The 10,869-nt window shown below is 37.2% G+C and overlaps 1 protein-coding gene across 2 annotated transcripts; it reads left to right on the forward strand.

The window, feature by feature from the left end:
• The first annotated feature begins 878 nt into the window (after nt 1-878).
• LOC132061844 (protein NLP9) lies at nt 879-9,188 on the forward strand. Of its 2 annotated transcripts, none has more exons than XM_059454507.1 (6): nt 879-1,333; nt 1,782-2,905; nt 4,099-4,143; nt 4,302-5,054; nt 5,311-5,434; nt 7,619-9,188. In XM_059454507.1, exons 2-6 carry the CDS (start codon nt 1,979-1,981, stop codon nt 8,764-8,766), a joined length of 2,997 nt encoding a protein of 998 aa, XP_059310490.1. In that variant the 5' UTR covers nt 879-1,333; nt 1,782-1,978; the 3' UTR covers nt 8,767-9,188. The 2 variants fall into 2 exon arrangements, with proteins under 2 accessions (XP_059310490.1, XP_059310491.1); XM_059454508.1 differs by having other exon boundaries at nt 1,848-2,905.
• The last annotated feature ends 1,681 nt before the right edge of the window (nt 9,189-10,869 follow it).

Here is a 10,869-nt window from a genome sequence, read left to right on the forward strand (position 1 = left end):
AATGCATATTCTACTCCGTTTGTAATCCAGGAACTCCAAGTAATTGAGTAAAATTATCGGAGGTCAAAAATTAGGTGTCAACAGTAGGGGTATATATCATCGAAAAAGCAAACAGGAAATGGGTACAACTATTTTGGGATAGTACACGGGTATATATGACCCCTTTCCGTTAATAAAAACACAACAACGCATTCCCCAATCCACCCCCACACGCCCACCCTCGCCACCACCCCCACACCTACAAACCCAACTCCACCTCCCCCCACTACCCGCACTCCATCCACCACCCACCACCATAACCTCTACACCCCACCCCACCCCAAGCCACCCACCCTCACAACCCCCATACCCCACCTTCCACCACCGACCTCACTACCTGCATCACCCTACCCACCCTACCTTCCACCCTCTCCCATCCCTCCAAAATTTTCTTTTTCATATATTTTATTTTTATAATTTTTTTACAAAAAATGAAAAAAAATTCTCTTACCTCCCACTACCACCCCTCCTCCACCCCCTCCCAAATTTTCTATTTTATTTATTTTTCAATTCTATAAAAAATAAATTTTCTTACTCCAGCCCCCACCTACCAACCCGTCCTCCCACCACCAAAAGTTGCATTACGAATTCAACTTCATAGAGGTTTTGCTTTGAGTATATGCAAATACTCTTAAAATGACATTTTTCAACTTGCATATCAAACACAAGAAAATGAGTAGAAAAATCACTTATTTTCCGAGAAAATATTTTCTGGGAAAACACTTTCTGTGTACCAAACGCACCCTTAAATTAAAGTAAAATTCGAGGGAGAAAATGATTGTTACCCTCCTAAACCAAATTAATCCCACCCCATCCCCAGGCTGACACCTCCTTATACTATCTCTGCCTCGCTGACAGTCGAGGAAAACGCCCTTTTCTATTTTTAGTAACCAAACTCTGAATACTTAAAAAAAGGGGTTACGCCAGCCATTTTCTCTTCCACTAAGTAAGGACTTTCCAAATATAGCACTTCCTCATCCACCGTAAAAGCTGGTCCCCTCTTTCTAATCTCTCCCCCATCTTCCTTGGAATTTGCTCTTTTGTATCCTTCCTTGGAGTTAAGTCGGTTATGTTTTGATAGTATTTCAAAGGCCTTAGGGTTAAGGGTTTTTCCCAATATATACAAGTATATTGCTGTGACTTCTTGATTTGAATCTGCCCTTTGGTTTAAGGGGCTATTGGTTCAATTTTGTTAGGTGGGGTTTTCTTGATTTGTTGATTAATTGGTACTTTTGTTGTGGTAGTTGAAGAACGTTTGCTCTTTTGTATGCTGTGTAAGTTCTTGAATCCTAAGGTCAGTACTCAGAGAGCTGCTTTTTTTGTACCCTTTTTGATAGAAGATAGTTACCACTTACTTTTTTGTTTCTCTTTCTTTACTTAAGCTCCCGTTTGGCCATAGATTTTGCAGTTGAAACCTGAAACTTGGAAATTCGAGTTTTTGAAGTTGTGTTTGAACATGCATTTTTATTTGAATTTTTTTTGAAGTTTTGTGAGTGGAAGTGAAATTTCTTTCAGAAACTGGACTGAGCCCCTTTTTTGGAACTTGAAAATATTTTGAGGATAAATTTTCAAAATCTGATCTAATTTCATGGCCGAACTGATATTTGAAGATAAATTTTTAAAATCTGATCCAAAATCTATGGCCAAACGCTAGCTTATAATTTGATATATAAGTAGTTGGGCATGTTAGTTGCTTGTGCCAAAAATTTGAGAAACTAAAGATTTTATGTGGGTAATTGCAGGTTTTCTTAAGTGTTTGGATTGTGGATTGGAATATTGGGGTTGAATAAGATGATTTTGATTTTCAGATATTGGATTCTTGGACTGCCAATAGCGGAAGACGACTGGAAATTTGATACAAGTTTGAGTGATTTGAGAGTTCTCTAGCATTTGGTTAACTAATTTTTTTTTTTTTTTTGGTTGGTTATTTTGGTTTTAAATGGAGAGGGGAGTTGGTTTGTGGGCGTCTCCAAGAGGTCAAATGGAGGGTGTTGCATCGTTTGATGCTAACGCAAGGTCTTCAAATGTTGATTCATTTAACAATGTTATGGATATTATGAACCTTGATGCTTATGCTGGATGGTGCACTAGTCCTAGTGCAGCAGAGCAGATGTTGGCCTCTTATGCAGCATTTTCGCCAATTAATCCCATGTCTCAAAGTTACATACCATTTGAAGGATTGAGTTATACAGAACAAAATACTGGAGCATTTCCTCCAATGGGTGCCAATATGGTGGGAAGCACTCATGATGGAGGAGATAAAATGATGTTTGGGCAAGATGATGACCAATTCCATTTTGTGGATGGGGTCGGTTTGGTAACTAAAAGATGTAAAAAATCAAGCCAACGGGCTGATGGTGCGGAGGATATTGGCAACTCTATGATCCTAAGGTCACCTTCTCAACCACTTGCTGAGAGAATGCTTAGGGCATTGGCAATGTTTAAAGAGTCATCTGGTGCGGGAATTTTGGCTCAAGTTTGGCTTCCGATGAAGAATGGCGATCAGTATGTCTTGAGCACGTGTGAACAGCCATATCTTCTTGATCAGGCGCTTTCTGGCTATCGAGAGATCTCGAGGAAGTTCACCTTTGATACAGAAACAAAACCAGGATCAATTCCAGGTCTTCCTGGTCGGGTATTTAGTTCAAGAATTCCAGAGTGGACATCAAATGTTCTGTACTACAAGGAGGCTGAGTATTTACGTGTACAATATGCTGTTGACCATGAAGTTCGTGGATCTATTGCTATTCCTGTCTTTGAGGACGATGCCTGTGAAACTCCATGTTGTGCAGTATTGGAACTCGTGACAATGAAGGAGAAACCCAATTTTGATTTGGAAATGGATCATGTTTGCCAGGCTCTCCAGGTTCACACCTCTTTTCTTGCATGATCCTTTTTATTTTTGTTGGGGACGGGGGTGTTGTAGGGGTCCCTTTTTCCTTTCTTTGAGTCATGAACTCTTTTATATTGTAGCTTTGAAGTAGTTTAATTTTTTATTTTTTTTGGTTCAATCCTTAATATTAATTGCAAATTGTCATTTACTGTTGTTCGGGAACGAAAATAATGAGTGAAAGATAGTAAATTTTTGTTGTTTGAACTTGTAAAATACAAGTTTGTTCAACTGCTATATAATAAAAAGGAAAATATCTGTGAAAACTAGTAAATTTGGATTTCAGCATATTTACGTTATTGAAACTCTTATTTTGAATGTCTAGACAAACGCAACTTTGTGCTGCTTGACTATTCTTGATGCTAGGCATTTTTTTTAAAAAGGAAGAGGGTGGAGGTTGTGGTCATAGTTTACTGATCTAGCTCTTCAATCTAGGTATCTTGCTTAGAACAAGGAAGTTATATTGTTTTTTTTTTTTCCTTTAATTATATATTTTCCAGTTATACACCGTTCAAGAGATTTTGATACGGTATGTGAAATTCTTTCTTGTTGAATTTTAGTACCAGCTATTCCTTAAGAATTGGGTTCTATTTGGACTTGTAGAGTCATAACTTGCTTATCACTTATCAAATTGATAATACCAACACGCTTTTCCCTGACTCTTTGTATGCCATGACAAATATGGGGTCATTTGTATTTACACTGCCCCTCCCTATTACCCACGGACCTTTAAAAAGGGAAAAAAGTGAGTGAAACCAAACCAGGATACTTTAAGAGAAACTTGTTTGCTTGTTTATGATGCTATATTGATTCTTGTTTCAACTTTATCTCACCCAAAAAGACTATACTAATCTTCTTTCAAGTACATATGCTTTTTTGGCTGATCAACTCTTAAGATCTTTCCTTTATATTTCTGCTTTATCAAAAGTTTATGCTAACAGTGTGTCAGAGCACATTGCCCAAAAGTATATAAGTACACCAGTATTGAGAAGAGTAAAGTTACAAAATTGAGACAATTACTATATTATGATGTCACCAATATGCGCTTTTCTTATCATTCTGCATTTTGATCGCTTTTCTTTTATTCTCTTGTGCACGTGCTTTCATATATCTCTAGTTGTATCCTGTGGTAAAAGATGGTCTAACTTGTAGCTTCTGTTCATCTGCAGGCTGTGAATTTAAGGAGTATTGCGCCTCCTCGACTTCATTCTCAGGTATACTGGAAGTGTTAATTTTACATGCAATCTGCACACCAATCGTGTTATTTATTTGCTTGTGTCATATTCTTCCTGATTCCCTTTCTTTTTAGATTAGTAATCAGACCTTGTAATACTTTTTTTCTAGTTACAAATTCCGTTTCCTCATCTTGCAGAATCTCTCAAAGAACCAAAGAGATGCTTTAGCTGAGATAACAGATGTTCTGCGAGCAGTTTGCCATGCGCATAAGCTGCCTCTTGCTCTGACATGGATTCCCTGTAGTGTCACTGAAGGAGAAGGAGATGAATTCATAAGAGTGCGTGCTAGAGGATGTAATCCAATTTCAAATGAAAAATGTGTGTTATGTGTTGAGGATAAAGCTTGTTATGTGAATGAGAAGGAAGTGCAAGGATTTGTACATGCGTGTATGGAACATTTTCTCGAGGAAGGTGAAGGTCTTGTTGGGAAAGCTCTTCAATCCAACCACCCCTTCTTCTACCCTGATGTTAAGGAGTACCATATAAGTGAGTACCCACTTGTTCATCATGCACGAAAGTTTGGTCTAAATGCTGCTGTGGCTATCAGATTACGTAGTACATTTACCGGCAATGACGATTACATATTGGAGTTCTTTCTTCCAATCAGTATGAAGGGAAGTACCGAGCAACAGCTTCTCTTGAATAACCTTTCAGGTACCATGCAAAGAATTTGCAGAACTTTGAGAACAGTGTCAGATGCAGAATTGGTTGGACAAGGTGCTAAGTTTGTGTTACAGGATGAATCTCTTCCAAATTTACCACCGATTGCATTGTCTGGGAGGAACTCTCAGCACTCATTAGACAGCAATTCAAATTCTGTGAACGGGGCTCCTTTAGGTGCCTGTGATTCAAAGAGTGCTGGAATGCAAGCTGATGATTCTCATGAACAGGTATATCTCTCGATTATCGAACTAGCATTATTTTATCTAATCTTCATCCAACTAGATTGTTTGGGTTGAGTATTCAACTTCAATCAACGGTGGTTTAGTGTGATCTAGGTGAGCACCACATTCATACTGCACTTTTGAGCATACTCTTTCTTTTACGCTTGTTCTATTTTTTCATGAACAACTTATGTTCCGTCGGTTTTGTTATTTATTTTCTAAATTCATGTATACTGAAGTTTTATTGCAACACGTTTTGTAGACAATGAATGGATCAAGAAGACCGATGGAGAAAAAACGAAGTACAGCAGAAAAACATGTCAGCTTAAGTGTTCTTCAGCAGTACTTCTCTGGAAGCTTGAAGGATGCTGCAAAAAGCATTGGTGGTAAGCATATATCCATCAAGTGGATCAGTCCCCCATTAATTTGCAAGTATACTGGAAACCTATATATCACTGCTTGCTCCCGTTTGGCCATAGATCTTGGGAGTATATTTTCAAATATTTTTTCAAATCTTTGTTTGGCCATAAAATTTTGATAGATTTTGAAAACAGATCTTCAAATCCCAAACTCTGGCTCAAACTTGTTTTTGGGCAAAGATCTATCCGTTGGTCTTTTCAAATTTTTTAAAAATTAGCCCAATCTTTTGTATTTTATAAAAAAAAACCCCATCTATTTATGACCCAACTAATCCGTATCTACCATGTTCCCCCATTAATCAAGAATACTTCAAAACGTAAGAATGTTTGAAGGCTTGAAGCTATATCCTAAGCAGACTGGGTGTTCACGGTTCTTTTTGGATAAGTTTTTGGTCAAAAGCAAAACCAAATCAACTTGGTCAGTTTTCTAAATATTAAATCCAAACAAAACCAAATATATTATACATTTATCGGTTTGGTTGTTATCGGTTTTGGTTCGTTTTGGTTCGGTTATTCGGTTTTTAACAATACATAAATATACACTCTTTCCTTCTTTTATGTACTATTATTTCTCCACATTAAACAGACAAATAAAGTGACAAATTTTTTATTAGGTAAATGTAACATTGTTTCGTTAAAATATACTCAGAACAAGTCAAATATATTTAATTAGACAGTGTCTTATGATATATTCTATGTAAGTTAGAATACTCAAAACCTAAAGGTTCTTGAAACTTTATAGTCTATGGCACAGAAAGATTGGCTAATCCTTATGGAAGAAAAATATGTGATTAATCTTCGTGAATTTCATGGTAATTTTGATTTAATTTAATATATTTTATATATATATAATTTATCGGATTTTAAAAATTTAAAACCAAACCAAACCCAAAAAGTGTCAGTTTATTTGATCGGTTTAGTTCGGATTTCGGTTTGTATCAGTTTTTAACCAAACCGTGATTGTTTTAATCCCAAAAGTTATATCACTGCTTGTAATTTCCACTAACTAATTATTGAGTCTCCATATCCAAAGACTTCTCACATTTGCACAAATTGAAATGCAGAAAACAGTGTGATTCAACAACAAAATTACACAAATTGAGATGCATTCAACAAGAAATTACAAAATTAGTAAAATAAGAGTACTGAAACCAAATTCAACTACAAAATTAAAACACATAGAAATAATTTGGGATTAGCAAGTATGTTTGTTTGGTATTATTGATAGTTTGTAGAACTTCTGGGGATAAATCATGTTTCAGGTTTTTTTTTTTTTTTTTTTTTTTTTTAAAAGTGAAATATGTTTTGGAAAATTATGGCCACACATTCTAAAAATTTGAAAAACTTCACCCAAACCAAGTTTTTCAATTTTTTTTTTTTTTTTTTTTTTTGGGGAATCTATGGCCAAACGCTAGCTTCGTTGTTGACAGTAGCTCCTCCTCCCATTGGGTGTTAATTTTCTGATTCAACGGTCCATTGAGAAAGTTTCTCCTTTAACTGTTGAATATCTTTCCTCTGTTTTCCTTCCAACATGAATCTGTTCCTCTTCCTCACCCTCATAAGTAGGATATGCTATTTTGGATGGCTGTTGTATATTGGGTGGAGTTTTATGTAACTGTTAGTTTAAGTGAGGAGTTCTGCATAACGCAAAGGGAAAACAAAAAGAAGCCAGCATAAAAACTGAATCCTCACTATTGGTTATCCAAATCGTCCATGGACGTATGGAAGTCCATTCCAGAGGTGGTATAGCGGGTCATATGGAGAGAAAGAAACGCTAGAGTTTTGAAGACAAGAAGGACAATGTAGTTTTTGGTCAAACTCAAATGTACACCATTGCTTTGTTTTTGGTGGTCAAAGCTACGGCATGTTTTAGAGCCAGAAGCTATGGTTGACTTCCTTCGTTCTTTACATACAGTGTACTTTTGCCTCATTCCTTAATGCTGGTATTTTTACATTATTAATATCTCTGTTGGTAAGTAGAAATAGTTGATGTGAAGTATCTGGTGTGATATTTTAAAAGTATGCAGAGACGTTATATTTTATAATGATGAGAAGGAATGGAAAGTAAAATTATGTTGGCTTTTCTTTTAAGTAGTAGAGCCTTTCAAAAGGTGGTCTTTTAAGTTAATAATTGTTGTGTATATTTTGTAGTGTGTCCAACTACCTTGAAAAGGATATGTCGACAACATGGGATATCTAGATGGCCATCCCGGAAGATAAACAAAGTCAATCGGTCTTTGAAAAAGATACAGACAGTGCTTGAATCTGTCCAAGGGGTAGAAGGAGGACTGAAGTTTGATCCAGCCACTGGAGGTCTAGTTCCCGCTGGCTCTATCATCCAAGATTTTGATGCACAGAAAAGCATGTTTTTCCCGTTCAAAGATGTCTCTGTCAAAAATCCTGCTTCTGTTTTCCAGGATGCTGTGTCTGTACCCTCAACTTCAGGCAGTGACAAAGAGAATTCTATGGTGAAAATGGAAGAGGACTCTTATGTTGATGGGAACCAACTCGGCCAATCAAATCATATCAATACTCCCTCTTTTAAGGGAGGGAATAAATCAAGTATTGCAGTATCTGGATTTTGTTACGAATCCAAATTGGCAGCATTAGATGCAGGGTCATCCAGACCTGCAAGTCTGAATGCGATGCCATTGTCTAATTCCGGAAATGCATCATTGGGCTCTTTCCTTACCAAAGGAGGATGCAGGAGGTGGGGGTTGAATGATGGTACCTTGGACAACTTTGACGGTCATTTCACTTCTCGGTGCTCTTATTCCATGGCTGTTGGAGGTGATGCTGACAGTAAGATGAAAGGAGATAATATAATGGATGGTGATGGTGGGGTCATTGAACATAACCAGGCCAGTTCTTCAGCCATGACAGACTCATCCAATGGGTCTGGGTCGATGATGCATGGCAGTTCATCAAGCTCTCACAGTCGTGGTGCACACAAGCATTCTAAAGTTGAGGCGAATTGTGGTGATAGTGGGTCAACAATTACTGTGAAAGCCACTTACAAAGAAGATACTATCCGATTTAAGTTTGAGCTTTCAGCAGGGTGCTTCCAACTCTACGAGCAGGTTGCGAAGAGGTTTAAATTGCAGGCTGGGACATTCCAACTCAAGTATCTTGATGATGAGGAGGAATGGGTGATGTTGGTAAATGATGCAGATTTGCATGAGTGTCTTGAGATAGTGGATTTTGTTGGTGGTCGAACTGTCAAATTTCTTGTTCGCGATACACCTTGTGCTATGGGTAGCTCAAGCAGCAGCAACTGCTTTTTGGCTAGTGGCTCCTAAATACTGTAGCCTCATGCAGGTCCGTAAGCTCAATCAACATCTGCTACTTAAAACATAACCGGGACACTCCGATGAGTTTGAGAGTTGCTAGTTTACACTAGTAGGTCCGGCAGAGCTTTCCGTTCTACCCTTCAATGTGCTTATTCGTAGCAAGATATCCAAAGAAGAAAATCGAGAGCATAAGAAGATCAATAGAAGCTGCATAGTAGGTGAAAGTTCATTTGTCGTCTGTTTTCTATTACTTTTGCATGTGAGATAGATAGCACACCTTTGTATAAGTCACAAATGAGTTAAAAGGAGCTTTGTCTCAAGTGCCTTACCTACTCTGTAAATATGTTAGTTTAATAGTGTTCTTTTAAGGAATAGTCAAAGCAATAAGTTGTACAATATCTTTTCAATAAGAATATGTAAAATTTCCTCTTCCAATGTTAGTTTCTCTCTCTTTTGCAAAGATAGTTGATGTTTTACCTAGATACTTTATAAAGGTTAGCGTGGTCCTTAGAAATGTACATGGGCGAAATGATGCACCATAATCTATTAACTTGAATAGAAAGAGATGACCCAACAAATATCGTCTTTTATTTTCAGTTCCTCTATGTGAATCTCCTTTGAATTAGATATATCTTTAATTTATTTTGTAATGGGTCATAAAAGCAATTGACCTGAATGCGAGGCACGAAATTGCACTGAGAGTCCCCTAAGAGGTTGGTATTCATTTTTTGTCTCCATTTTTGCATATGTTGCAAATGAACCTTCTTTGGTTTTACGTATAGCACAATTGACATTTTTACCCTCCCATTCTTCTGTTTCTTCTCGAACTCTTCTTTTCTACAAAGAGCACAGTTGTTCAATTTTGGAAACTTAGAAATTCTTGTTTGGGGTGAAATTTCAAAATTAATAGTTGGTTATTGTTAAAATTATTTGAGTCAAAACTTCATTTTTTGTCCTTGGAAAGTGTTGAAGAAAATAAAATGGGCCTTCATCTAACAATCTCCAAATTGCAGTGCCAGGTGGAAAAAAGGATGAAGGTCAAATTGATCTTGATGAGGAGTCTACTGCTCAGAACTTCATGAATGCTGCAAGAGAGGGAGATTTGTCTCCTAAGCAGGAAAAGGTGATAGGAAAAACTAGGAGAAAACCAGTCAAGGAAAATAATGCACATCAGGTTCCTGACGTGAACACAAGGAGAATTGCAGCTAAATCCAATGTTTAATGATGATGAATGCATTAATTTGGAATATTAGATCAGTAGATACTAAAAAAGCCTTTAAGAGGCTTTTGACAATGCATACTAAGTACAAGTTCTTCCTTATTGGTTTGATGGAACTATTTCAACAAGCTTTTAAGTTAGAAAGTTACAGAAGAAGATTGGGCCTACCAACTGCTTTATGCAATATATCAGGTAAGATTTGGGCTTTTGTGGATGAAGATTATGAAGTCACTGTATTGATTGACTGTCACGACCCAATCGGAGGGCTATGACGGGTACCCGGTGCTAACCTACTGAGCACCACTTATCATACTTCTTCCAATCTACCTCGGTGGACCACTTCTCTAATTATCAATTAACACAATCCGAATATATGTAATTCTCATAATAAATCTCATTATGAAACAATCTCCGATTCCACCTCCAAATATATATATGAACAAGCCTGCGAGGCTACAAAATGATATGCAAAATAGACTCCAATAAGGTCATGAAATATCTACTATCCACACATGTCTACGAGCCTCTAACTGGAGTACTGAAAATCATAAGGTCGGGACAGGACCCCGCCATGCCCCAAATATGAACACAAAAGAATATACCAATAAACTGCAACTCCGGAGAAGTGGAGTGCTCCGGTATATCTGCTGATAAAGCTCCTAGGGACCTGGACCCTCTCCCCGTCTTCCTGTGGGCATGAACGCAGCGTCCACAAAAGAAAGGACATCAGTACGAATATTGTACTGAGTATGTAAGGCATGAATAAGAACATCATAAAGAAATAAGAAATATGAGATAAAGAGATAACCTGTAACTGATTGCCTCTTAAGGTGGAACTATGCATACTAACTTTTACCTTTTAAAACAACATCATAACATATATATAAACTGCC

The sequence above is a fragment of the Lycium ferocissimum genome, chromosome 7, assembly GCF_029784015.1.
Source record: "Lycium ferocissimum isolate CSIRO_LF1 chromosome 7, AGI_CSIRO_Lferr_CH_V1, whole genome shotgun sequence".
In the NCBI taxonomy this organism is placed as follows: domain Eukaryota; kingdom Viridiplantae; phylum Streptophyta; class Magnoliopsida; order Solanales; family Solanaceae; genus Lycium; species Lycium ferocissimum.

Coding starts and splice junctions, on each gene's coding strand:
- LOC132061844 (XM_059454507.1), top strand. CDS start 1,979: ATGGAGAGGGGAGTTGGTTTGTGGGCGTCTCCAAGAGGTCAAATGGAG. Junction 2,906..4,098: donor ATGTTTGCCAGGCTCTCCAG/GTTCACACCTCT, acceptor GTTCATCTGCAG/GCTGTGAATTTAAGGAGTAT. Junction 5,055..5,310: donor CTGATGATTCTCATGAACAG/GTATATCTCTCG, acceptor CACGTTTTGTAG/ACAATGAATGGATCAAGAAG.